The 22,508-nt window shown below is 41.5% G+C and overlaps 1 protein-coding gene across 4 annotated transcripts in view; it reads right to left on the bottom strand.

The window, feature by feature from the left end:
* The window catches only part of FRMPD4 (FERM and PDZ domain containing 4), a 210,177-nt gene that overhangs the window by 15,771 nt on the left and 171,898 nt on the right, over positions 1-22,508 (bottom strand). For all 4 annotated transcript variants that reach the window (XM_083734128.1, XM_083734125.1, XM_083734126.1 and 1 more), the window contains exons 5-10: positions 21,129-21,174; positions 11,234-11,338; positions 9,235-9,342; positions 6,878-7,009; positions 2,098-2,217; positions 389-525 (exon numbers count right to left, since the gene is read on the bottom strand). In XM_083734128.1, coding sequence (XP_083590254.1) covers positions 389-525; positions 2,098-2,217; positions 6,878-7,009; positions 9,235-9,342; positions 11,234-11,338; positions 21,129-21,174 — 648 coding nt within the window. The remainder of the gene's footprint in view (positions 1-388; positions 526-2,097; positions 2,218-6,877; positions 7,010-9,234; positions 9,343-11,233; positions 11,339-21,128; positions 21,175-22,508) is intronic.

The following is a 22,508-nucleotide window of genomic DNA, read 5'->3' as shown; positions in this document are numbered from 1 at the left end:
ATGATAAGACATACTGACTTAGCAACTGTCTCAAAGTTTAACTTTAAGGTTCTTAGGAGGGCTTTGCTGAGAAATTAGCAGCACAACCCTAACATGTCTACTCAGAAGTAAGTCCTATAAGTAGCAATGGGGTTTACTCCCACTTAAGTGGGGTTAGGACTGTAACCTAAGGCTGCAATCATAGCCCCACTAACCTAGGAGTGAGCCCCAATGAATTCAATAGGACTTACCTCTGAGAGGAGATGGTTAGGATTGTGCTGATACTGAAAGTATCAATTTTTACTGGGCATTTGCAGTTGTTCCATTTCCATCACAAATTCAGCTTGCACATCAACAGACCACATAAATGGTAACCACAGATATTACAAGGTTTGCATTCTATACTTACTCAATGTATTTGAGAGAGATTTTCTGCGTGTGCTTCGTGGTCACGGTTGCAATATACATTTGCAACGCAGCCAGTCTCAGTGCAATATCATACTTGAGCTCAGGTCCAAACCGCTCTTGAACCACATCGTTACAGCTCTGTCAAATAACCAGCAGAGGGAGTATCAAGCTCAAAAATCTCTGATTTTGAACATAAACACCGCATTATGACTAATTCTTCTTTAAAAGGCAAGCTTATAATTAACAAGAACTGTGACTGCCAGATGAGCCATCCATAAATCCTTGAAGATCACAGAATGAGAAATGGCCAGGAAGACACATGAAAATTTTGATATGTAACATGGAGCTTCTTAAGTGGGAGTGAGCAGAAAATCACCCCGTATTGTTTCCATGGCATGGACAGAGAACATCAGCTGTTCTAACTGGTGTGCTGGCTATGACAGGTCAGAATCTAGTCATGTTCAAGGACTAGGAGCAAGGAATCTAGTTCTCTTTATTATCCTTTCTCCATCCAAAGTGGTGTTCCTTAGGCAATTCATGGTGAGTGAAAGGGCAGGTGACCAATCTACCACTTGGGTTCAGCAAATTAATATGCTACAAGGTCCTAACACTGTAGCTCCTCACACACGAAAAGGCCTAAGAGTTTGCACAACCTCTTTTGGCAGAACCAGGAAGAAGGAGCACAATAGATAGGTTCAGGAATGCAGATTATAGGATGAGTGTGCATGCCAAATAATGAAAAAACGCACACTGGCATCCTCTTACAAGAGCTTTTGTTTGGCTGAGGAGCTCACTGCAAATCAGCAACTGCTTTGCATGTGGAAGGTTCAGTCCCTGGCATCTCGACATGGGGCTGGGAATGGCTCTTGGAGAGTCGCTTACATCAGTTTAGAAAAGACTGAGCTTGACGGACCAGTTGTCTGACTTGGTATAAAGCTGTTTCCTATGATCCTCACTGAATGGTTGTTAGAAGGATGAGGTGGGCCCCATGCTGCCCTAGGCTCCTTGTAGGAAGGGTTGAATAACAGATAAAAATAGTCAGCAAGGAAACCTAGGCAGTTTCATCCATGCCTGTTATTTCAAGAAGATCAGTGATCCTGGAAACTAGAGGTGGTTAACCTGTGGTCCCCCCAGATGCTACTGGATCACAGCTCCTATCAGCCCCAGGCAGAATAGCTAATTGCCAGAGGAACCACTTAAAGGGGGAACCGCTGCGCACACAGCTTTGTGAGCCCTGTGAATCAATCCAGCAGGCAACTTCAGTGGTGGGTGGGAGAACTGAAGCCTGCTTTCTGCAAGCACTGGCTCTCTTGTTCAGCTGATTTAGCAGGCTTTGGTTTTCCTGCCCATCAGCTGGGGTTGGGGAACCGAAACCTGCTTTCCCTTGCGAATGCACCTTGCCCGTGCACTTTAAGGCTCCCAATTGTGCATGGGCAGCAACAACTCCACTTGCACACACTGATGTCACATGAGATGTTGACTGTGGAGCTGGGGGGCATGGTTTGGAGAAAATGGCCTAGTGGGATGAATTTGAACCACTAGCAAGAGGCCAGGTTTGGCCCACCCCTTGTGCCGTTTTCCTGCTATTCCCATCATAAACAAAATGTTGTTTTCTATTTCTTTTCTCTGCTCACATGTCACATGCCTTTAAAAACCTTCTCTTAAGGAAGCCCAAATTGCCCTGATTTATAGTAAACCCATCCAACTCACCTGTACATACAGATATTCAAAGGCAACCGCATCCCTTCGTAAAAGGTCAATGGGATCCTTTGGGACAAAACTAATTCTGAAGAGACATCTCATCTTATGGGAGCTTGGCCTCTGGGTCACCTGCAACAACAAAATGCATGTGTGGAATTCTTGACATTGCATCCTAGTTTGCATAACACACAAACTTTGAGATGACTAGAGGGAAATTCTAACAAAGGGTATTATTATTATTATTATTATTAGTTCCCTCTCCCCCTTCATTATTTTTTTTTTACAAATGGTAAGCCAAAGCAGCTTACAAAATAGTACAAATATTAAACTAGTATAAAACCAAAACAAAATGAAAATCCAAAAGCACAGGCAGGGAGCCACCACAGAAAAGGCTCGTTGTCATACCACCACCACCACCACCCCGTGCCTCCTTTGGAGGAGGCATATGAAGGGATAATCCTCATCAGGACGAATGGTCTTTTAACCAAAGGGCAAGTTATTATCGCTCTGTTAATTCTAACAGAATGGGGTCTTAACAGTTATCATAAGGAGGCTATGTAGTATGAAGAAAGAAATAAAGGAACCAAAATCAGTTTACTTTGATTTCAGAAAAGGAGGAATCCTAAATTATTATCATCTCTTACACACACACACACACACACACACACACACACACACACACACACACTCCATACGCATCAATGGAAAATACTAGTATTTCTCTTAGTTCTGAAACATCCCAGACATCTTATGCAGTGTTCCATCATTGCACAACCTACCCAGGACAGACTTTCAGAAACCAGCACTCCCCACCCAGATTGCTAAACACCAATAAAGCACAATGAAAATCTAGGTACTCATAGTCCTATTTCTTCCCATAGTCCTTCTCCCTGACCTATCTGCTGAATGCCTCTGCCTGTTAGCATGTGCCATTTTGACCTACGTTTACGCTGCTCCTGACCCATCAGGGTCTCCACCATAATCTCTGGAGACTGGCACACTGACTTATATGGCACACAGGCCATTTCCCACACTTTCCAAATTAAACAAAAGGCTCTATGGAGTAGCCAGAAATTTATCAGGAAATCATCTCACAGAGAAAATACAATCAAAAGACAAACTTGGTGTATTATGAAGCAGAAAATCTTAGCTAATAAGCTAATTATTCACAGAAATATTATACTGCAGTGTGTAATACTTGCTTGCTAATATCAACAGTGGACAGCAGTTTGATTCAATCGTAAGATTTTTCTTTAGTTCAATCGGTTTTTGGCTAAGCCCTGTTATACCCAATCGAGAGATTGCATTAAATGCAAGCGTCAGTCAGAAAAGGCATTGTGACCCACCCATCCAATTACAGTGTTTCCATTTCCTAGTAAACAGTAAGAAAACAAGGTGGATGAGCATTAAAACAAACCACCACTTGGACTAATATAAAGAGCAGGAAATCAAGGATATAAAAGGGAGAAACTGAGGTTGACTATTGATAGCTTAATCATTGCTGAACTCCCAGGTTTATGCAATGTAGATCTAAAATATTGGGACTGTATACAGTAGGCTTCCCCAGCCTGGTATCTTACAGACCAGAAGCCCCATCATCCCTAATCATTGGCAATGCTGGTTGGGGTTGATAAGAACCGTACTCTAAAACATCTGGAGGGCATCAGGTTGCAGAAGGCAGCAATAGAGTAACACAACCCAGAAACCTACCTATATATTTAACAATAGTAATTGGGTAGGGGAAATGGCCACCACTATGCACCCTTCCCCATGCATTCCTTGTATGTAATTCTGTCTCCTGTCTCTTGTGGTCTCCATTTCGCTCGATAAATGGGACAAGATGGTGAGTGATGTGACAGAGGGAAAGAAATAAAGCAGGGAATGCTGTATGGGCAGTTTCCTGAGGCGCCTGTATTGTTAAAAGGCACCAATGAAGGCCTAACAAACAACTCCACATGCGTTGCTTGGAGCAAGTAATTTTAAAAATAGGCATGGGGGCCAATTTTGATTGGGTCTGCAATGCACAGGGAGGGATGGGTTAAACCAGCTGCAATGCCACAGTGCAATTAAAAAAAGCTCCATTTGGCACCATCACTAATTTTGTCATGAATTTAAAATGCTAGGTTGGTCTGCGATGAGGCTACATTTTAATATTTTAATGTTCCATTATTTTAATTGTTGTGTTTTATTTTTGTTTTTAAGTTTGTAATCATTCATCTTGTTTTTATTATTGCTTGTAAGCCGCTCTGAGCCCGGCCTTGGCTGGGGAGGGCGGGGTATAAATAAAAAATTATTATTATTATTATTATTATTATGAAAATGAATGTTTATTTGGATTGCCATATGTTTTGAAATAAATTGGTATTAAAAAGTTTGTGGTAATGATGTACTGATATATATTTTTTATGTTGTGCTGCTGTTATATTATGGGCTGCTTTGGACATTTTTATGAGGAAAAGTGGCTTATGAATTATTATTATTATTATTAATGGCACAGAAGGAAATCACCACAAGATCAATTTATTATTTTTTTTAAAAAAATCCCCTGATATCACAGTGACACAATTAATGCAGAGGACCTACTGTCCAGGTGGCAAATAAGCAATCTGAGAGCCAATGTTTGTGCTTAAATCTCTCCTATTGAAGCCAATAGGAGATAAAGATGCTTAACTTTGGCTGAATTGTGCCCAGCTTTGTTTGCTTTGATTGACAGGAAGAAGAAGAAGAAGAAGAGTTTGGATTTGATATCCCGCTTTATCACTACCCGAAGGAGTCTCAAAGCGGCTAACATTTTCCTTTCCCTTCCTCCCCCACAACAAACACTCTGTGAGGTGAGTGGGGCTGAGAGACTTCAGAGAAGTGTGACTGGCCCAAGGTCACCCAGCAGCTGCATGTGGAGGAGCGGAGACGCGAACCCAGTTCCCCAGATTACAAGTCTATCACTCTTAACCACTACACCACACTGGCTCAGGAAATTGGCAGCATTATTCTTCAGCCTTTTTTTCTCTTCAGTACCCATAATACAGTCTCCTAATTCATAATACAGTCCTCTGCTTTCCTTGCTCTAACAAGCTACTTCCTAATCATCAAAAGGCAGGCAGGCAAGCACACAAAGGAAGAAGCACTAACAAGCTATTGGTGAGCTTTTGAAAGGTCTTTCCAAAACAAATAACAAAGAAAATAACAATTGATTCCAGTGACAGCAGAATTAGGCCAGAACCAACAGCTTCTAAGAATCCCACACTGCTGTTTCCACAATGAGCTTAATCTTCCTTAATGATCTAATAAATGAAGTCACCCAACAGTGTTTTCTGCATCACCATTTATCACCGCAGAAGTGGATGGATTATGGCATTACTGAAACAATCAGGGAACAGGTTTTGTTCGAGCAGGCTTGAGGAAACATACTCAGTGTGATTTGGATATATATATATATATATATATGGTTTTGGTGTCCTCGGGTGTCTTCCCGTGTAAAAGTTGGGGTGTCTAGGCGACGTTTCGACGAGGTCTCACTCGTCATCTTCAGGCTGGTGCTTTCGGCTTCTTGTTACTGGAACAGAGGCTCTGTTCCAGTAACAAGAAGCCGAAAGCACCAGCCTGAAGATGACGAGTGAGACCTCGTCGAAACGTCGCCTAGACACCCCAACTTTTACACGGTAAGACACCCGAGGACACCAAAACCTGCATTCCTGTACCCGTGAAAATCTACGAAAGCAAATATATATATATATATATATATATATATATATATATATATATGTAAAACGAGGAAGATGGAGGGGGGGTAGCTCAGAGATCAGGCAGGAGATACAGGCAGGGGTTTTTAATTCTCTGCTTAATGCTACTCTTCTGCAGCACAACACACAAAAGGGAAGGAAGGAGATCCCACACAATAAAGGTAAAGGTAAAGGTACCCCTGCCCGTACGGGCCAGTCTTGACAGACTCTGGGGTTGTGCGCCCATCTCACTCAAGAGGCCAGGGGCCAGCGCTGTCCGGAGACACTTCCGGGTCACGTGGCCAGTGTGACATCGCTGCTCTGGCGAGCCAGAGCCGCACACGGAAACACCGTTTACCTTCCCGCTGGTAAGCGGTCCCTATTTATCTACTTGCACCCGGAGGTGCTTTCGAACTGCTAGGTTGGCAGGCGCTAGGACCGAGCAGCGGGAGCGCACCCCGCCGCAGGGATTCGAACCGCCGACCTTTTGATCGGCAAGTCCTAGGTGCTGAGGCTTTAACCCACAGCGCCACCTGCGTCCCTTCCCACACAATACAGCACCTATATTGCTGACCAGAGCACACAGATAGAGCCCCACCCCTGGGATACTAGCTGGATGGGGACAAAAAGGCTCCTTTTCCAAGCCGCCAAGGGCAGGGGGAAGAACATGCAACAAGGGCAGCCATAGACACACACTGTCACCAAAAACCAGGAGATAGATTGGGCCCCAACAGAGGCAAAGGAGCAACCTTTTTTGCATGATGAGGGTGGGAGCAGAGAGTCCTGCCAGGAGCTAGAGTTGCAGAGCTCCCAAGAGTTAAATACACACTGCAGACTTCACAGAGCAGTTCCCTAACCACTTCAGCTACAGCAGCAGGACAGAAGTTCCTGCTTATAGCGCCATCTTTGATTTAAGTCTAGTTCGTTGCATTATAACTAAACACATTTATATGCTAACAGTAGTTATCTGACATTGCTCTAGAGATAATAACAATACTATATTCCAGAAACTTTATTTCAGGATCCACAACGCTTCATCGTTGCATGCTTAGTTGCATTATTGCACAAACCTGAGTAAGAGTCTCTTGTTCGTGTAGCAAGAGAAGTTTGGTTCCAGACCCATCAGTCTTCTGCTCCAGCATCAGGGAAAAGTGTTCAATACACTTAATTGAGAGCTTCTCTTGAAGCGTTAAGATGACATCCTTCAAAAGAGAACAGATTGAAAACAACCACCCAGAAGAAAAGAAACGGATAGAATGGGGACCTTGTTTTCTCTCACTCTGAAATGTAATTTCTCAGTCCAAAGGGGTAGGAGTCTGTGGGCCAGATCTGGAGTTGCTCAGCTGCCAATCACATGATGTCCCACTGATGTCCTCTGCAAGGCACTTTGAAGTCCCAAGGTCAGGACTTCAAAGCACCTTGCAAGGCATTGCTAAAAGGTTTTCAAGAATCCCCTGCTAAAATGATGGTTAACAACCCCCAGCTCTCTAAGCAGGAGATTCAGATACACACTCTTTCCGAATTTGGCTGAGAACTGCCTGCAAAAAGTGAGGGCTTTCCCCTTGCTTTAGCTGAAGTCCACTTTATGGCATTTCCCCATATACTTTCCCTCCACTTCAGTAATAAGCAATGATGCTGTCATAAAAAAAAAATGATTTCTCTCCCCCCTCTCTTCTTTTTAAAAGACATTTTTTTCATCAGTAACATTCTTGTTATCTTCCCACTGCTAAACATCTGAGTGGATATTTTTGAACAAGCTTTTGTATCAATCTCTATCTTCTGTTATTACATCTAAAATGACGATTAAATGTCTAAATGCAGTTCTGATTTCATTCAAAACTGACCACCCATCCGTACAGATCCGCGTTATTTTCAATTTATCTCTGAAGGATATATATAGGTTAACCTTGCCACCTGACAAAAAATTTGGTGAGTTCAGTATTAGACATGGATACCTAGTAAACTGAACATAAGAATTCTTGTTCACAAAATCATTATTGATGCTAGGGAGATAAATAAATTGTTGAAGCAGTTAAATAGTTCCAAAGATTTTTGAAATATATGACTGAGATGCATCACAGACATATTGATGGCACTTCCTTGCAAGTTCACTTATTTTTGCTAAACATTTATTTTTAGATCAGAAATTAGGCAAAAATGTGCACACTGAGTATATAACTAAGGGAAACTGACTGTAGAAAGGACAACACATTACTGCAAATGTGAAGTTCGAGAGGTTAGGAAAGCTATCAGTAGGGAACCAGAGCGAAGTCTCTATTCTCAGAAAAATAAATAAGTCACAATATTGATTGAAGTGTATTATAAAATCTGCATTTATCAACATGCTTAAGTTGTGCTAATGCATTATAGGTCAGAGTTGGATAAAGGCTTTGTTTTCCTCAGATAAGAAGGCACTGCCCATCCACAGAAGGCCTTTGATCAAAGTGCCGGGGACTGTGGCAGGGTTAGCCCACCCATGAGGCAGGTTCAGGCAACCGCCTTGGGAGGCAGGACCCAGCCTCTGAGGAGTGCATCACCTGCTGCTGCCGCCTCTGCCATGGTGGCAGCGACTGCTACGGCATGCACCTTGGGAGGCCAGATGTGCCTCCTCCTTGGCAGCCCTACCCCAATACCACCTCTATTGTGGCTTCTCACAAATAAGAGGCACTGCTGGTCTCCTCCCACTCAGGAAATGGCATGGGCTGCTCGCTGGGGTCTCCTGGGGTCTGTACCTGCCCGGCATGATTTAGAACAGGCCCATTTCCCTCTGCGCCGGTCTTTGATTCCCAAGAAGGTGTCATTTTGTGATTTGCCTCAGGTGCCAAAATATCTTGGGCCAGGCCTGGACAGTAGGCTGCTACTTTTGTTGACTTTCTCCTCCTACTGCATCCCAAATGCTGCCTCCCGCACTGTTCCAGAAGATCACTAAAGCCAGAGTAGCTTCCGGCTCCCATTAGTACCATTCCCATTGTGAATTTATTTCACATTATCCCTTATTCGTTTAGCCTGTGGTCTACTTAGTAGTAATACAATTCACTGTTGGCATAACCCTAACATACCTATTTCTCATCTTATTGACCCATATTTGTTGCAAGTTATTCAATTAGCAATCAATATCTTAATTTCAGCTGGCACAGCATGCTGACTTCTGGCAGCATATCATGACTTCTTAGTGAGGTCCATGTAATTTTAATTAAGTTGCAGTAATTAAAGCCGTCACCCCTATTTTTGAATCACTAGCGCCACATTAGAGTTTATGAGCATAAAATTCATTTAAATCCACAAAATTCATCACAAGGAAGCCTTATAGTACAGGCTTGAATCCTGCATACAAAAATGTTATTGTAAGGCTTGCTGGAACTTTATTCATTTATTTTTTGCAGTTTAAGATGCAATGTATGTTGAAGATTCTGAGCAGCGAGCCTACCTTTATTGAAGTGCTGCAATCAAACCGAAAAGATTTGGTCTGCCCATTTTCAAGATACACTTTCAGAACGTTTGGCATGAAAAGAAGTGAATTATCTTTAACAGTTTCCTGTCAGAGAGTCAAAACAATGAACACGATCAGAGCTCCCATATAACAAGGCTTTAAATTAGCCTAGAACTCCGATTCAGGGGAAGGAACCACACAAGCTGACTGACACTTGAAATCAAGGACTCTGGATCCCCCCTAAGCAAAATAAATTATTATATTTACCACTAATATTGAGTCATTTTCTGGTGGCCTTCACATGGAGGGATGGTGCTCAAGTTGTCCTTAAGCCACTGATGTTACAATCCTGGTACTTATTACCAGCGCTGAACTGCCCATGAGGCTGACTGAAGCAAGTGCCTTGGGTGGCGGAATCCCATGGGGCTGTGACCCTGCAGGTGTGCCCCTGCCACCACTTGGGCCATGCAGTTGTGGCTTCCAGCAAGATCTCATAAGAGTTCCACAAGATCTAGCTGGAAGCAGCTGCCCCGCGACCCTGGAAAGTGACACATTGGCGGGGAGCACCTTCTTGTTTCACCTCAGTTGACGAAATGGGATGGGCTGCCCCTGCTCATTACTCATTAGTCAAAAAAGAGTTAGAGAAAAAGATGGGCTCAGCTTTGATACAATATATTGCCAAATTATTGTCAGCAGCCTGGTCTCCTTCCCCAGCAGTACCTTTTATGCAATATGGCGCAGCATGAATACCCTTTTTGTGCATTGGGGGGGGGGAAGGAGTGATTGCAAATCCACCTGCTGCTTGCATGTTGTTCTTCCATTGTGCACCTCCCAGGGTTTATTTGTTTTATTGCCCACAGATTGAATTCTGATCTGAATGGGTCACTGGCGTGACCCAGGGTGGCAATTATTATACCCCTCTTCTTTTATAAAATTACAAATAGAAATGTGCAACTGAGAGGCCATGTTGCAGGGATTAGTTTACGGAAAGGACGAGACAATGAGTACTTGCTAATTGGTGCTCGTTCTTCACAGGAATGAGCAAAGGTAAAAGTTGGAAGCTTGAAATTCAAAGAAACTAGATACAAAATTAAGCAACGGTGAACTCTTTTTAAAGCACAGCATTTATAATATAATATTTATAATATAGCTCCTATATTAGGAGATGATGCCTATGAAATATTAATGCAGAGATGTTGCTTACTTTGCCAAGAACCAAAGATTTCATTGTGCCCTTGGTTTCATAACGGGATTCTTTAAATTATTAAGAAGGATCAAGGAATAAAAAACATACTGTTGCATTTTCTGAAACACCTTCTTTCTCAGGTAGGCAATTGTGGGGCCTTTGTGTATGTGGGAAGGACAGCCCTGTCCCCCCGAGTCTCTTCTGAACTGCCAACAAACCTTTATTATGGCTCAGGCACAACCATTCAGTTAATTACACAGTAAGGTACTTTCACATGATTTCACACATTGAGTTGCTCACTTGAAAATGCTCAACGTCAAAACTAAGAACCTTGTGAAGAGTTTATAGATTTGTGTGAGAGAATGCTTTCCGTCTTAAGAACTTGTGTGTCATAATGGATGTTCACTGTTATGTAAGCTTTGCACATGATGTATAATTTCAACACAGAGATATTTCCAAACAAGCAGCGTTGAATAAAATATGCAATGGTACAGAGGAGCATAGGGACTATAACATGCCACTGATTATATGCTTGAATTGATCCTTAGAATCCTGGATAACTTCGCTTTCTTTCCTTTTTTAAAGCATTAATTTCCACCCCAAATCTTGGCATGGTTTGGATATAATGTCTATAATGAATACATTGCTCACACATATCTAGGCAATTTATCATACTATTGTCCATTTAAAACTTTAGAGAGTGATTTTGAATCTCTCTCTCTCTCTCTCTCTCTCTCTCTCTCTCTCTCTCTCTCTCTTGCTTAAAAGGGAATTATATTTTAAAATGAAGAAATAAATATTCACACTCACAGAAACCTGGCCATTAATAATGACCTCTTCTGAGAATCGCACTTTGACAGGATTCGACTTCAATCTGGCCTTTTTTGCAGCGCTGATAAATGCCGATTTAGGAGACTAGAAAGAAGGGATGAAAAGGGTGGAAAAGGCAAAGATGACTTGAATGACAGTTAACTGCCAACCACTGCTATAGATCTTCTGATCAAGTCTCATTTGATTCCATCTGTCAGAAATATTACTGCTTCTGCCCAATGCTATTTATTATACAATGGAAATAAAAGCAAATCACACTTTTCTGTTAGTGGTATTAAAAAATGTAAACACAGTCGGTCAGATGCAACAGGAATAGGCTGACATTCTTTCAGTGACATGAAGGTGGGCAACATCAACCCCGCCATATGGGAATCCCTCAAAGACGATCACAGTGCCTGAAGGCAGACCATCAGGTTGTGTAGCTACAGCAGTGACCAGAGGAGGAATGGTTGCTGGGAGGAGCAGAGAAAGAAGAAACACCATGGTTTACCTGTAGCAGCACAACTGGGCACCTTCATCTCCTCCACCTGAAATAAAACATGTGTCTCCTGTATCACCCTCCACAGCCATAGTTGGCACTGTAACTCTCCAATGGTTTGATTTTACCTCCAAAGGGGCACTCTTCCACTGTCTCCCGAGACAGATGGATGCCAACAACACAGTCCGTAAGAGGGTATGCAAAATATTTTCACCAGTGTAGCCTTTTGAAAATGGAGCAGCTGTAGTAGACTGCAACCACTACTATGCTATAAGATCCACTATCCTGTAATATTACATATGAGCCTGTTCTACTGATGAAGCCTAGGATGGCGAAACAAGGCTAATATTCCGGAAATCCTTGTCTTAGGCTCTGTGAAAGGATTCTGTGGAACTTTAACAACCCTTCATGTGGATTATTGGACTCTTTGAACAGACAGGTGGAATAGATAGTTTTACATGTATGGACCTTATGCATGAACTGACTAGAGAATGAACTGATCCACTGGGTCTTCTGCTTTTTTCCGTTGAACTTTATGAGACTTCCGTTGAAATCTACAATTTGATACAATGAATAGTATACCTTATTTATTCAAAAGTACAGCTGGTTACATCTTGTGTGTTTATTGAATAATGTAGTAACTGGGTCTTCACATGGAAAGAGAAATTCATAGGCAATTACTATGAAAAAAATCCAGGGATTTTTATTTGTTTAATATAGTACAACTGTATTGATCCAGCAGGCTGCAATGGTTTGCTGCCATAGTCTGTTGCAACTTCAGTTCTGCCACAGACTTGCATTCAGGATGCAAAACGATGCACCAAACTTCTTTCCAATGAATAAACTGATAAGGAGCATGTGAAACAATGTACTGCACAATGTGCATCGGGGAAGCTGTCTATTACTCTATATATGCCCCCATTTTAGGTGGGACCAATATGTGCACAATTGTGCACAGCGCCGAACCTGGAACTAACCTGGAAATGTCATAAAATACATCACTTAAAGGGTGTAACTGGGGTGGAGGCAGAGCAGGGGCACAATGGGGCAGAGTGGGGGAGGAGTGGGGTGTTTCAATTGCATGCGATTTCACACAAGTGTGCAATGACTCTGAATGCAATCCCCATATATGTGTCTGTGTACGTAGGTGTGTGCCTTTAAGAAAATAAGTTGTTGTTATTTTATGCCATGGAGAAACAAAAGAATCACAAGAATTCCCAAGTTGTGACCTTCATCTGACTGGCTGGGCAAAAAGGTCATTACAATTGTTTTGCTAATTAATAGAGTATGGCTGCTGTCAAAGTAGCATGTTTTATATCCTTTTTAAAACAAAACAAAAAAATTCCTTCCAGTAGCACCTTAAAGACCAACTAAGTCAGTTCTTGGTATGAGCTTTCGTGTGCATGCACACTTCTTCAGATACACTGAAACAGAAGTGTATCTGAAGTGTATCTGAAGAAGTGTGCATGCACACGAAAGCTCATACCAAGAACTGACTTAGTTGGTCTTTAAGGTGCTACTGGAAGGAATTTTTTTTTTTTTTTACTATGGCAGACCAACACGGCTACCTATCCTTTTTAAAGGTTCTGTAGTACAAGCAAAAAGTTTTTCTTTCAATTAGAGTAAGAGAATGGCATCTCTGGTAATTTTAATATTTTCTTTTTCCTGCCATGGAAATCTAATGCAAATGTCCAGAGCACAAGTGGGTGATTGTATGCAGATATGAGTTAAAGGTCCCTTAACCATGATGGGTTCTAATGGGTGTCTTAAGTATCTACAGTATGACGGATTTACTGGTGCTTCAGGCATGGAGATTTCCCTGTCCAGGGCTCTGAAATGCAAATTAATAGGTGAACACGGAGTATTTGACTGCATTGGGGACTAAGAAGGGAGAAAGGCATCTGCATACTCCAGAAGTCTCACATATGTTGCATGAATATCAAGAGCTACTTCTATTCTCTGTTAATGGAGGTGAGCCAAGGTGCACATGTTGCTTACTTGTCCTAAGTCTCAGCATAGCCTACCTTCTTAGGTAAAATGGTGACTTTAGAGGCAAGGTGCTAAGGAAATACCAAAATGGCAGCAAATTTGAGCCTCTTGGTCATACTAGCAATCACATGAGATCAGGAATGGGGAACTTCAGGTACAAGAGCTGATAATGTTAATAGTTCTTGTCTAGACAGAGGATGGAGAGGGATGTGTGAGTGTAATGGAACTAGCCTCTTGTACAAAAGTAAAATTCATATCCATTTCACTGCCCATCTTTGCCTTTAGCACCACTGGCCTGTGATCCCTGGAAGCTTGTCTATATGGCCTTGAGAAGAAAAAGGATTCCCCACCACCACCACTCTTGCATTAGATGATCCAGGCTTATCAGATCCATTGCACCCATCATATCTGGTGATTCATGCTAAATACAAAATACAAACTTTCCCAGTGATCTAGGGTCAAATGTTTAAATACTGTTGTTTTAGAATCTGAACTGCAATATCACTGAAGGCTGCTGCTTCAGCTTTTAAATGTTTCAAAAGGTGCTTCTCTTACTAAAAGAACTTGATTTATATTTTCAGAGCTCATGTGTCCAACAATAAGTCCAGCAATAAAACCAAAACTGATATGTTGCAACAATTTCTATTTTAATACCTTCATATTCATATTGTGAGTATAAGAGTGATTAACGGTTCATGGACCGACTAGTTCATTTTTTTATTATGAAAGCACTTCTTTTTAGCTAAATAGAAGACATTATTCTCATTTAATGACCTTAAGCAGGAGCTTAAGCAATGCATTTGTCAGGGAATGCAGAATATAGAATATTTATAGGGTTTGTAAGATATAGTCTGTAATAAAATCAGCAATAAAGCCAGTCTCATTAGCACTATGTTGTTGGGAGTAGGAACAATGAGAAAACTCTAATACCTTACCGTAACCAATGCCAGCAAGAACTCTTCTGTGTGGACCAATGACATTTTTTCATGGCCACAAGTGTGGAAGCAAATTGCTTATGATAGTATGAACACAATGGTAGGAATGAAAGACCACTACAGTTGTACCTTGGTTTTCAAACAGCCTAGTTCTCGAATGTTTTGGCTCCTGAATGATCAAAACCTGGAGTTTCCTGCAGCCAATCAGAAGCTGCGCTTTGGTTTTCAAATGTTTTGGATGTTGAATGGATTTCCGGAACAGATTTTGTTCGACTTCCAAGGTACAACTGTATTCCAAGGCACCCTCATGTGCTTCATTTGTTTGCTTTATGAAACTCACAGTTACAAAACCATATTAACCTACTACAAATCTGTTAACTGCAACCGGTGCACAGAATACAACAGTAACAAAGGAAGATTCCTTATTCTGAGTCAGACTATTGGTCCATTTGGCTCAATATTGTTTACACTGACTGGCAGAGATTGAACCTGGAGCTTTCTGCATGCAAAATATGATGTACTTTACCGCTGAGCTGCAGCCCAGTTAAGTCCATAGATAACTGTGCACATAATGTTCAAAAGACATTGACTGCACAAATGCAAAATGCCTATCTACAATATCTTATCCTAGAGTTACTGGTTCCTATAAGGGATCTTACACCATATCATGTTGCTACATGACCTTGTGACAAATATTGTCTCCTTTATTTTCCACTATTGTTATTTATAGGATTGTGAAAGTTTCAAAAAGGCGCAGCTATGGTTGCATATAAAAAAAATACAAAGGGGTTTTAGCTTAATAACAATGAAATGGATTACAACAAGTGTATTAGGTGGGAGAGGAAAAAACGTTCTATGAAAGTTATGTGGAATTTCATCCTTTAACATTCACTGAGAATGAGACAGTGAAATCAGATATAATAAAAGATGAGCAAGGTTTGCATATCTTCTTAGATGCTCACATTAAATATGCTATTAAATGAACTTCATCATTACATAACAGTAAACACATTAACTATGGTAATTAATAGCCACAAGCTACACGCCGGCTAGTTTACAGCAACAAGAATTGGTTCACTGGGAAATAACAAAATTAAAACAATAAGAATTGAGAAGACACATGTCTGCAGCCTTTATTGTGAGGCAGGCTTTTTTTTTTTTTTTTTTTGAGAAAAAGTTGCTTAGATTTCCACAACAAATTTATGTCCCTAGTACTTATCCCCATCTCATTCATTCTCTCTTCACAGCACTATCCATCATGGCCAACTTTTTCTTGACTAATAATTATGCAGCAGTTGCTGACTACCAATATGGCTCCAAGGCTGTCATATTTGTCAATATTTATTTTAATGAAAGTATCTTGGAAAGGCAGTGAATTATCTCCAGGCAAATAATGGTACATAGTCAGTATGCACTTTTTACTGGGGTAGACCTCAGAATTCCATGGAAACAAAGGGTGTGTGATGTTCACACATCCAACAGAGGGAAGAACACAATGATGTTTAAGTGGAAGTTATAATGTCTAATGATATCTATTATTAGGCTCTTCCCTAAGAGCTTAAAACACTTTACATAATTCTCTCTGTGGCATTAGAAGCCTTACAACAAAAGTGCAATGCAGGCCAGCATTATTATATATCCATAGGACCGACAGCACACAGGAGGACTGAGTCTGCAAGACATCCAGATCTGAACTAGGGGACTACCTGGTCCACCACCAGGTATTGGAATATTTTTAATAAAGTATGACTGAGCATCACAATGTATTTGAAAACAGTCTAGGAGTGAATGAAGGAGGACTGGTGAGGAATGCGCCCTGGAGAGAGTTCTGAGGGGCATAAATGCCTGGAGGGCCACATTTGGCCACTGGGGCTGAGGTCACCTCCCCCCCCACCTGCCCAATATGAAGAAAGAGAATTAGGAAATAAAGGGAGAAACACATCAAGAGAAAGACAGAAATTCAGGAGCAGCCAGAAGTGAAGCAGAAAGCAGCTGCAGTAAGAGATCAAGCCACTCTGCCCTTTGGCCCCAGGCTAATTCACTGACTCTCCCTCTCTCTCTACCCTCTATTTTCTTACTGCAGGATTTGCTGGTAAGCCTTCAACTTCACTTCATGGCAATAATTTGGAGCAAATAAAGACTGCCATGCCTACCCCAGCATGGAAGAAAATGTTTGATTTTCTAGCAAACATCTCTGGATAACTGGGGGTGGGCAGGAGTGGGAGTGAAGACCAGAGCTGTTTTCCTGATTAGGTCTATATCAAAATACATTCCCACAATAATTTCAAAACACCAAATAATCGTAAGTCCGCAAAACAACCCACATGCTGAAATCAGTTTGTATAACTGTGTATACTTTATTGTTTATCTGTATAGACATTGAGCTTTACAGTAAAAGGATTCATGGGGATGATTAAAGGGTCTCCTTCCATTGCCAGCCTCAGTAGGAGCAAAGACTTGCTTATGCTGTTCCCTCACAGCAAGATACCTTCTTAGGATTTAATAGCTTTCCAGAATGATGGCTTATCAGACCCTCAATTGAAATTTATTCTCCAAGCCTGAATGCACAGCACAATGGATAAATGATCTAATTGGAAATATGCCTAAGCCTAATAAACTACCCATTGCAATGATAACCCATTTACAAAACAAAATGTTTTCAACAGATAATCAAATAAACTTCCAGAAAAGTGAAACTTCAAAGTGCTCCAAGTGATTAAGCTCTTAAATCCTTTCCTTATCAGTACAGATGACATTCAAATTAACCTGAGAAAGATTTATTAGATTGACAGGAAGCACAAAAGAAGAATGTTTGGCTTTGGTTGTAATTAAACTGAAAATGAATGAGCTTAAGCAAAACTAATCTGGAAGACACTGAGTGAATTATGTTCAGCAGATGACCAGAGTACTGTAATTCTATAATAGTGTTAGTTTCACTGAGTTGTTTTCATGATGGGTTAGTAGCAAGCGTATATATACTACTGGTTTTATCCAATTCAGAATACACCTTTGCTCTCTCTTCTCTTTACACAACTGCTGGACAGACAACACTTCTTCAGGAGATCAAAACAATTTGACAAAACAAATGGGAGCAATTATACTTCATTTCAGATCATCTCTACCTTGAAGCAAAGAAAATAAAATATTTCTGCTGTGGTATCTGGTTCGAACACATACAGCATCAGAGTCAGATTATTAAAAAAAACAACAAACTCATCTAGTAACACCCATGAGCTGAGATTAACACCATCTACTCACTAGCACACCACCTAAGAGCAATGTTACTGGCAATCAGTTTTTTGTGTGCCCACTCAGTCTGCTGCCCAGGTACTGTTGAGTTCTGTAAGTCCTGGAAGACCTGCTCCCTGCCTTGCAGGTCTTATATCCAGCTGACCTGGGAGGGCAGGGCCTGGACCGACTTCAGCTACAAAACCTGAGGCTGCTGAACAGACTTTGGGGCTGGATTGCGTGTGGGAATTTGTTGAGGAAGGGCTGTTGCTGTTGGTATTTTGTATCTTTATGTTAGACTTTGTGGATTATGGGAAATTGTTTAGTTCAGTTGTGTATTTTTTAATGTTCTGTTTATTGCTCACAACTACAACATAATAAAAGTAGTCATGAATTTTTTTATGTTGTAAGCCACCTTGATCATGGTTTGAACTGTGGAAAGGTGGCATAAAAATAAAATTATGTTTGTAAGTATGTATGTTATGGGCAAGTTCAGAGGCTCTGCTTTTATTTCCTTTGGTTCTTTATTTTAATTCAGACTTGGGCTGGACAGCCCTTCAAAGACAGGACTGTCCTCTGTAAATTAGGAAACATGGCTACTCTAAAATGGTTCGTATTGTTTTGTTTCAGCCAATGAGAAAATTCAGTACATATAATAGGAGAATTTTAAATACACACACAGAGTAATGCACTAGGTCCTTCTGAGGTTATTGTAGTGGTATGAGTACATCTGAAGCTTCAAGTTAACTACCTTGGTTTGTTTATTCTTGCAGTTGACCTAATATGCTTCTATGTTGTTGCTTTTTTAAAAAAACACACCAAGCAACAGTTCATTCTGAGTACACAGCCAGATACTGTTTCAGCATTCTAAATCTCAGGAGCATTATAAGTGTACAAGAAAAGGATTGCTGCCATCCAATCAGAGGTAGCATGGCCTCAGGCCAGGAATAAAATTTATAACATGCATCCCTCTGATTGCATTTAGCACTATAAGAATGTCTCCAAGCTGCATACAGCTTCACTGCAGGCTGTATATTTTTGCTTTCTATATTATTAAATCCAATAACGGAACAAGCAGTTGTGTTTCTTAATAATAAAATGTGGAATGAATTTCCTAAAAACCATGGCATCAAATGTACTGTGAGTTTAATTCTGATGCCATTTTATACTAACTTACAAATCTTCAATGGATCCCTGCTATGACTTCAATTAACTGGAGTCAAAAGGAATAAAGTACATCAAAGACACAGACTTTAGGCCACAAATAGATCTCTGTTTACATAATAATTGGTGCAAACATGATCTATTCCTTGCTGCTAGCCTTAGCTACCTGGAAAAGATGCGGAATAAAGGCAAGGGGATATATTATTACCATTTAAAAAGGGGGCTGTCCAAGCATGAAGGACACTACTCACTTAGGAGAATTCTGCATAATGAGTTCTGAGATCTATGAGCCAGATTTCTTCCATCATTTGCTCACCGCAGTGAAAGCTACCATTTTATCACATAGTGTAAATAAAATGCCATGTAAATTAATAAGCACATTAAATAAAATGCCAGTAGGCTAAATTGTGTAGATAAGGCTAAAGGGAAAGAGAATGATGCAATATTTTATGGTAGAATAAGAAGTATCAGAGCATCTTAGGAAGTGTCTATATCTCAGTCTATCAAGCGCTTGCTTGGTCAGAATCAGGGATGGGGCTGGACTCACCTGATCCCCACACTTCTCAGGTCAATGTAAAAATCAGACTGTGACCTTGTTCAGAATCTGCACTGGACCAAATTCCTCCATGAGGTAAATCTGAGGGCTTTAAAATTGTTCCCCCTCCCTTTTGGATGACTTGTATACTACAAGGTATACTACATTTTTTTAAATAAAAAAGACAAATTAATGTGAACATCCCAGACCCTCACCACCCAGAGTGGCTAGGAAACACTTGCTGTGTGGGTTGCAAACAGGGTCACAAATTCCTCTGGGAGTATTGGGGTGCAATAATGTCCCATCCCTTCAGAGACATTATATGGGGAGGAAGCATGATGGCTGCATGGGAGGAGTAGGATGTCATCACAGCTTGACACTATTAGGGGCATTTATAGACCATGCTGCAGCAGCTACACTTCTTAGCTGATCCAGACAGACAGTTTATAAAGTTGGGAGAGAGTGAGCTTTAATGCTCTTGGATGACCTTCATAAGCACTTACTTTTTGTTATATGCAGACAACTCTATGAGGCTGAGGTGTCTTCAGCCCCCTCAATACCTGCTGGCAGGGAGCCAGGCTCCCTCAGTGTTGGGGGGGCTGAGCGTGGAGCCAAGCATGGCATGGTTCAGTGACCAGCTTGCTCCATGCCCCCACAATCTTGGGTGCAGAACCGCACCTCTGGTTATATCTATGTAGATTATTTGCCAGGGAGGGCAGCTTGAATATTAACTGCAGAAATGGGATTGGACTGTTTATATCCAAAACCAAAATGAACATGAACTAGGTTTGGAGAGATCTACTCGTCAGTATGTCATCGTCCACATTTGTAGCTTGGGCACTCAGAGTCTCCTCTTAGCTTAAAGCACTCAGTTGTCAGAAAATGGACATCATATGTACCCCAGGCACTTTTGGATGAGTCTTTCCACCTGTTTAAGACAGGCCTGTATTTTGCACTGTTTTGTGTGAACAAAGGGATATTGCCTGCCACATGCCTGTGCACTTGCCTGTACTACATAAAAACAGGCAAATGTTGCTTTTGTGTCTTACAGTCTGCAGGGGTGGGGGATACCATGAATTGCCACATCACTTTTTGCTCCGTTACTTAACTCTAGCTGGGTCTTTAGTTTGCTTGGGTCTTGCTCAAGGGGAATAAATGCACTGAAAACCCACTGAAAAGGAATATAATCACGGTGTTGCTAGACAAGGGGGAAAACGGAAGCCAAAAAAAAGAAGACTCAAAAAGATTGGCTAGTATACTTGTGAAATGTCTTGGAGTAGAATTCAATATCCTTGTTCTTCTGCCCCCAAGAAGCACTCCTCATACATACTGGAACATATCCATATTTATTTAAATTACACTTACATTGTTCCACTTCTGTCTAGAGTAGTATATAATCATCACATTTATCTTCAAAGACACAGCTCGTACTTCACTTGTGCTATTGGTTATGCAGATAAGGAAGACACACACAGAGAGAATAGGCAGACAAAAGCAGTAAATGTTGCTAGGAAACTAATTCTAAAAAACACGATAACTACTTACAGGATAAGGCTGAATAACAGTAAGGAGGATCGATTCTTTGCAGCTTCTGTAAAAAAGGAGATGAGAATGACGGTTCATATTTTTATGCTCCAGAGATAACAAGGTTTCCTTTTTTAGTGGAGAGAATTGGGATCTTGTAACAGGACATTTGTTAACAACAACACCAAGAGTATTGAGAACAGAGCTGAGCCAAGACAAACAGCAGTTTCCCCAGATATTTTTGGCTACAATGAAATGTCCACACCATACATGCTTTCTCTGAAACAGGGTGACAGTTTGCCCATCAAGAACGAAGGCAATTCTGGTGAAGGGAGTCTTCACTCTGACTTATCTTTCTTTGCCCTCAATGATGTTATTACACGGTCAAATCTGATTAGTTATAGAGTATCCTGGTATCACTCCATCTGCTATATGGTTCCACACTAGCTGGGGACCCAGAAAGAAGAAATATGGAGGGCTGGCAATTGTGCCAAAGCAGTGGCGACTGATGCTGGATTCAGATATCACTTTATTCCATCTTCACAGCATTGACTTACCTGTTCATTTTTTTGCATCTTATGCTATCTTTAACATGACTGTCAGGGAACTGCCATCGGAGTTAGAGGTGCTGGACAGGCTCCAGCAGAGTAGGAGAGACTCTGCAGCAGAAGCAGGAACCAGCAGGGGGAGTGCAGGAGTTACAGCGGAGGGGAGGCTCTCAGACGCTTCTAGTGAGAATAGTGAAGAGGTAACTAGACCCCCTTTAGGAATTCCCTCCCTTCGCCGGAAACTGTCACGCAGAGAGTCACGAAAGCGCATGTCCGTCAAACAGCTTTTATGTTGGCGTAAATTCCGTAGACGCCCACTGTCAGATTCTACCAGCGACTGACGGAGTCATGCTTTTGGGGGCTCCGTTAGTGCCTGGGTTTGGATGACCGGCCAAACCCCAGCGGGATCAAGCTTTTACGCACAAGCAGCTCATTATCCCATCATAGCAATCTGACAGTCTCCGAAAGCTGTTTGTGCAAGCAGAGGGCATCATGAGTGAACCAGCAGGAACCGGGGCAGCTGGAGCTGGAGCAGATCCAAGCCTGGAAGAAAGGTACAGGGCGTTGGAGGTCCAGCTCGCACTGCAAACGGCGAGGCTGGAGGAGAGGAGGGCTCAAGATGCAGATAAGGGGAAAACCACCCCACTTGCCAGAAGGGTGCCTGGATTGGTGCAGAAATTTGGGGGGAATCCCAGGAACTATCAAGCCTTTAGAACAGAGATGCAATATGCTCTCAATCTACTGTTTGATGACTTCCCCGATGAGAACTCTAGAGTGGCGTACGTGATTGGCCATCTAGAGGGAGGGGCGAGGGACTGGGTTCGCCCCCTGATGGCAGCCAATAATGAAATCT

The sequence above is a fragment of the Podarcis gaigeae genome (genome assembly GCF_964106915.1).
Source record: "Podarcis gaigeae genome assembly, chromosome: 4".
Lineage (NCBI taxonomy): Eukaryota > Metazoa > Chordata > Lepidosauria > Squamata > Lacertidae > Podarcis > Podarcis gaigeae.
The sequence above is the reverse complement of the archived record's forward strand: the minus strand, read 5'-3'. Positions and strand labels throughout refer to the sequence as shown.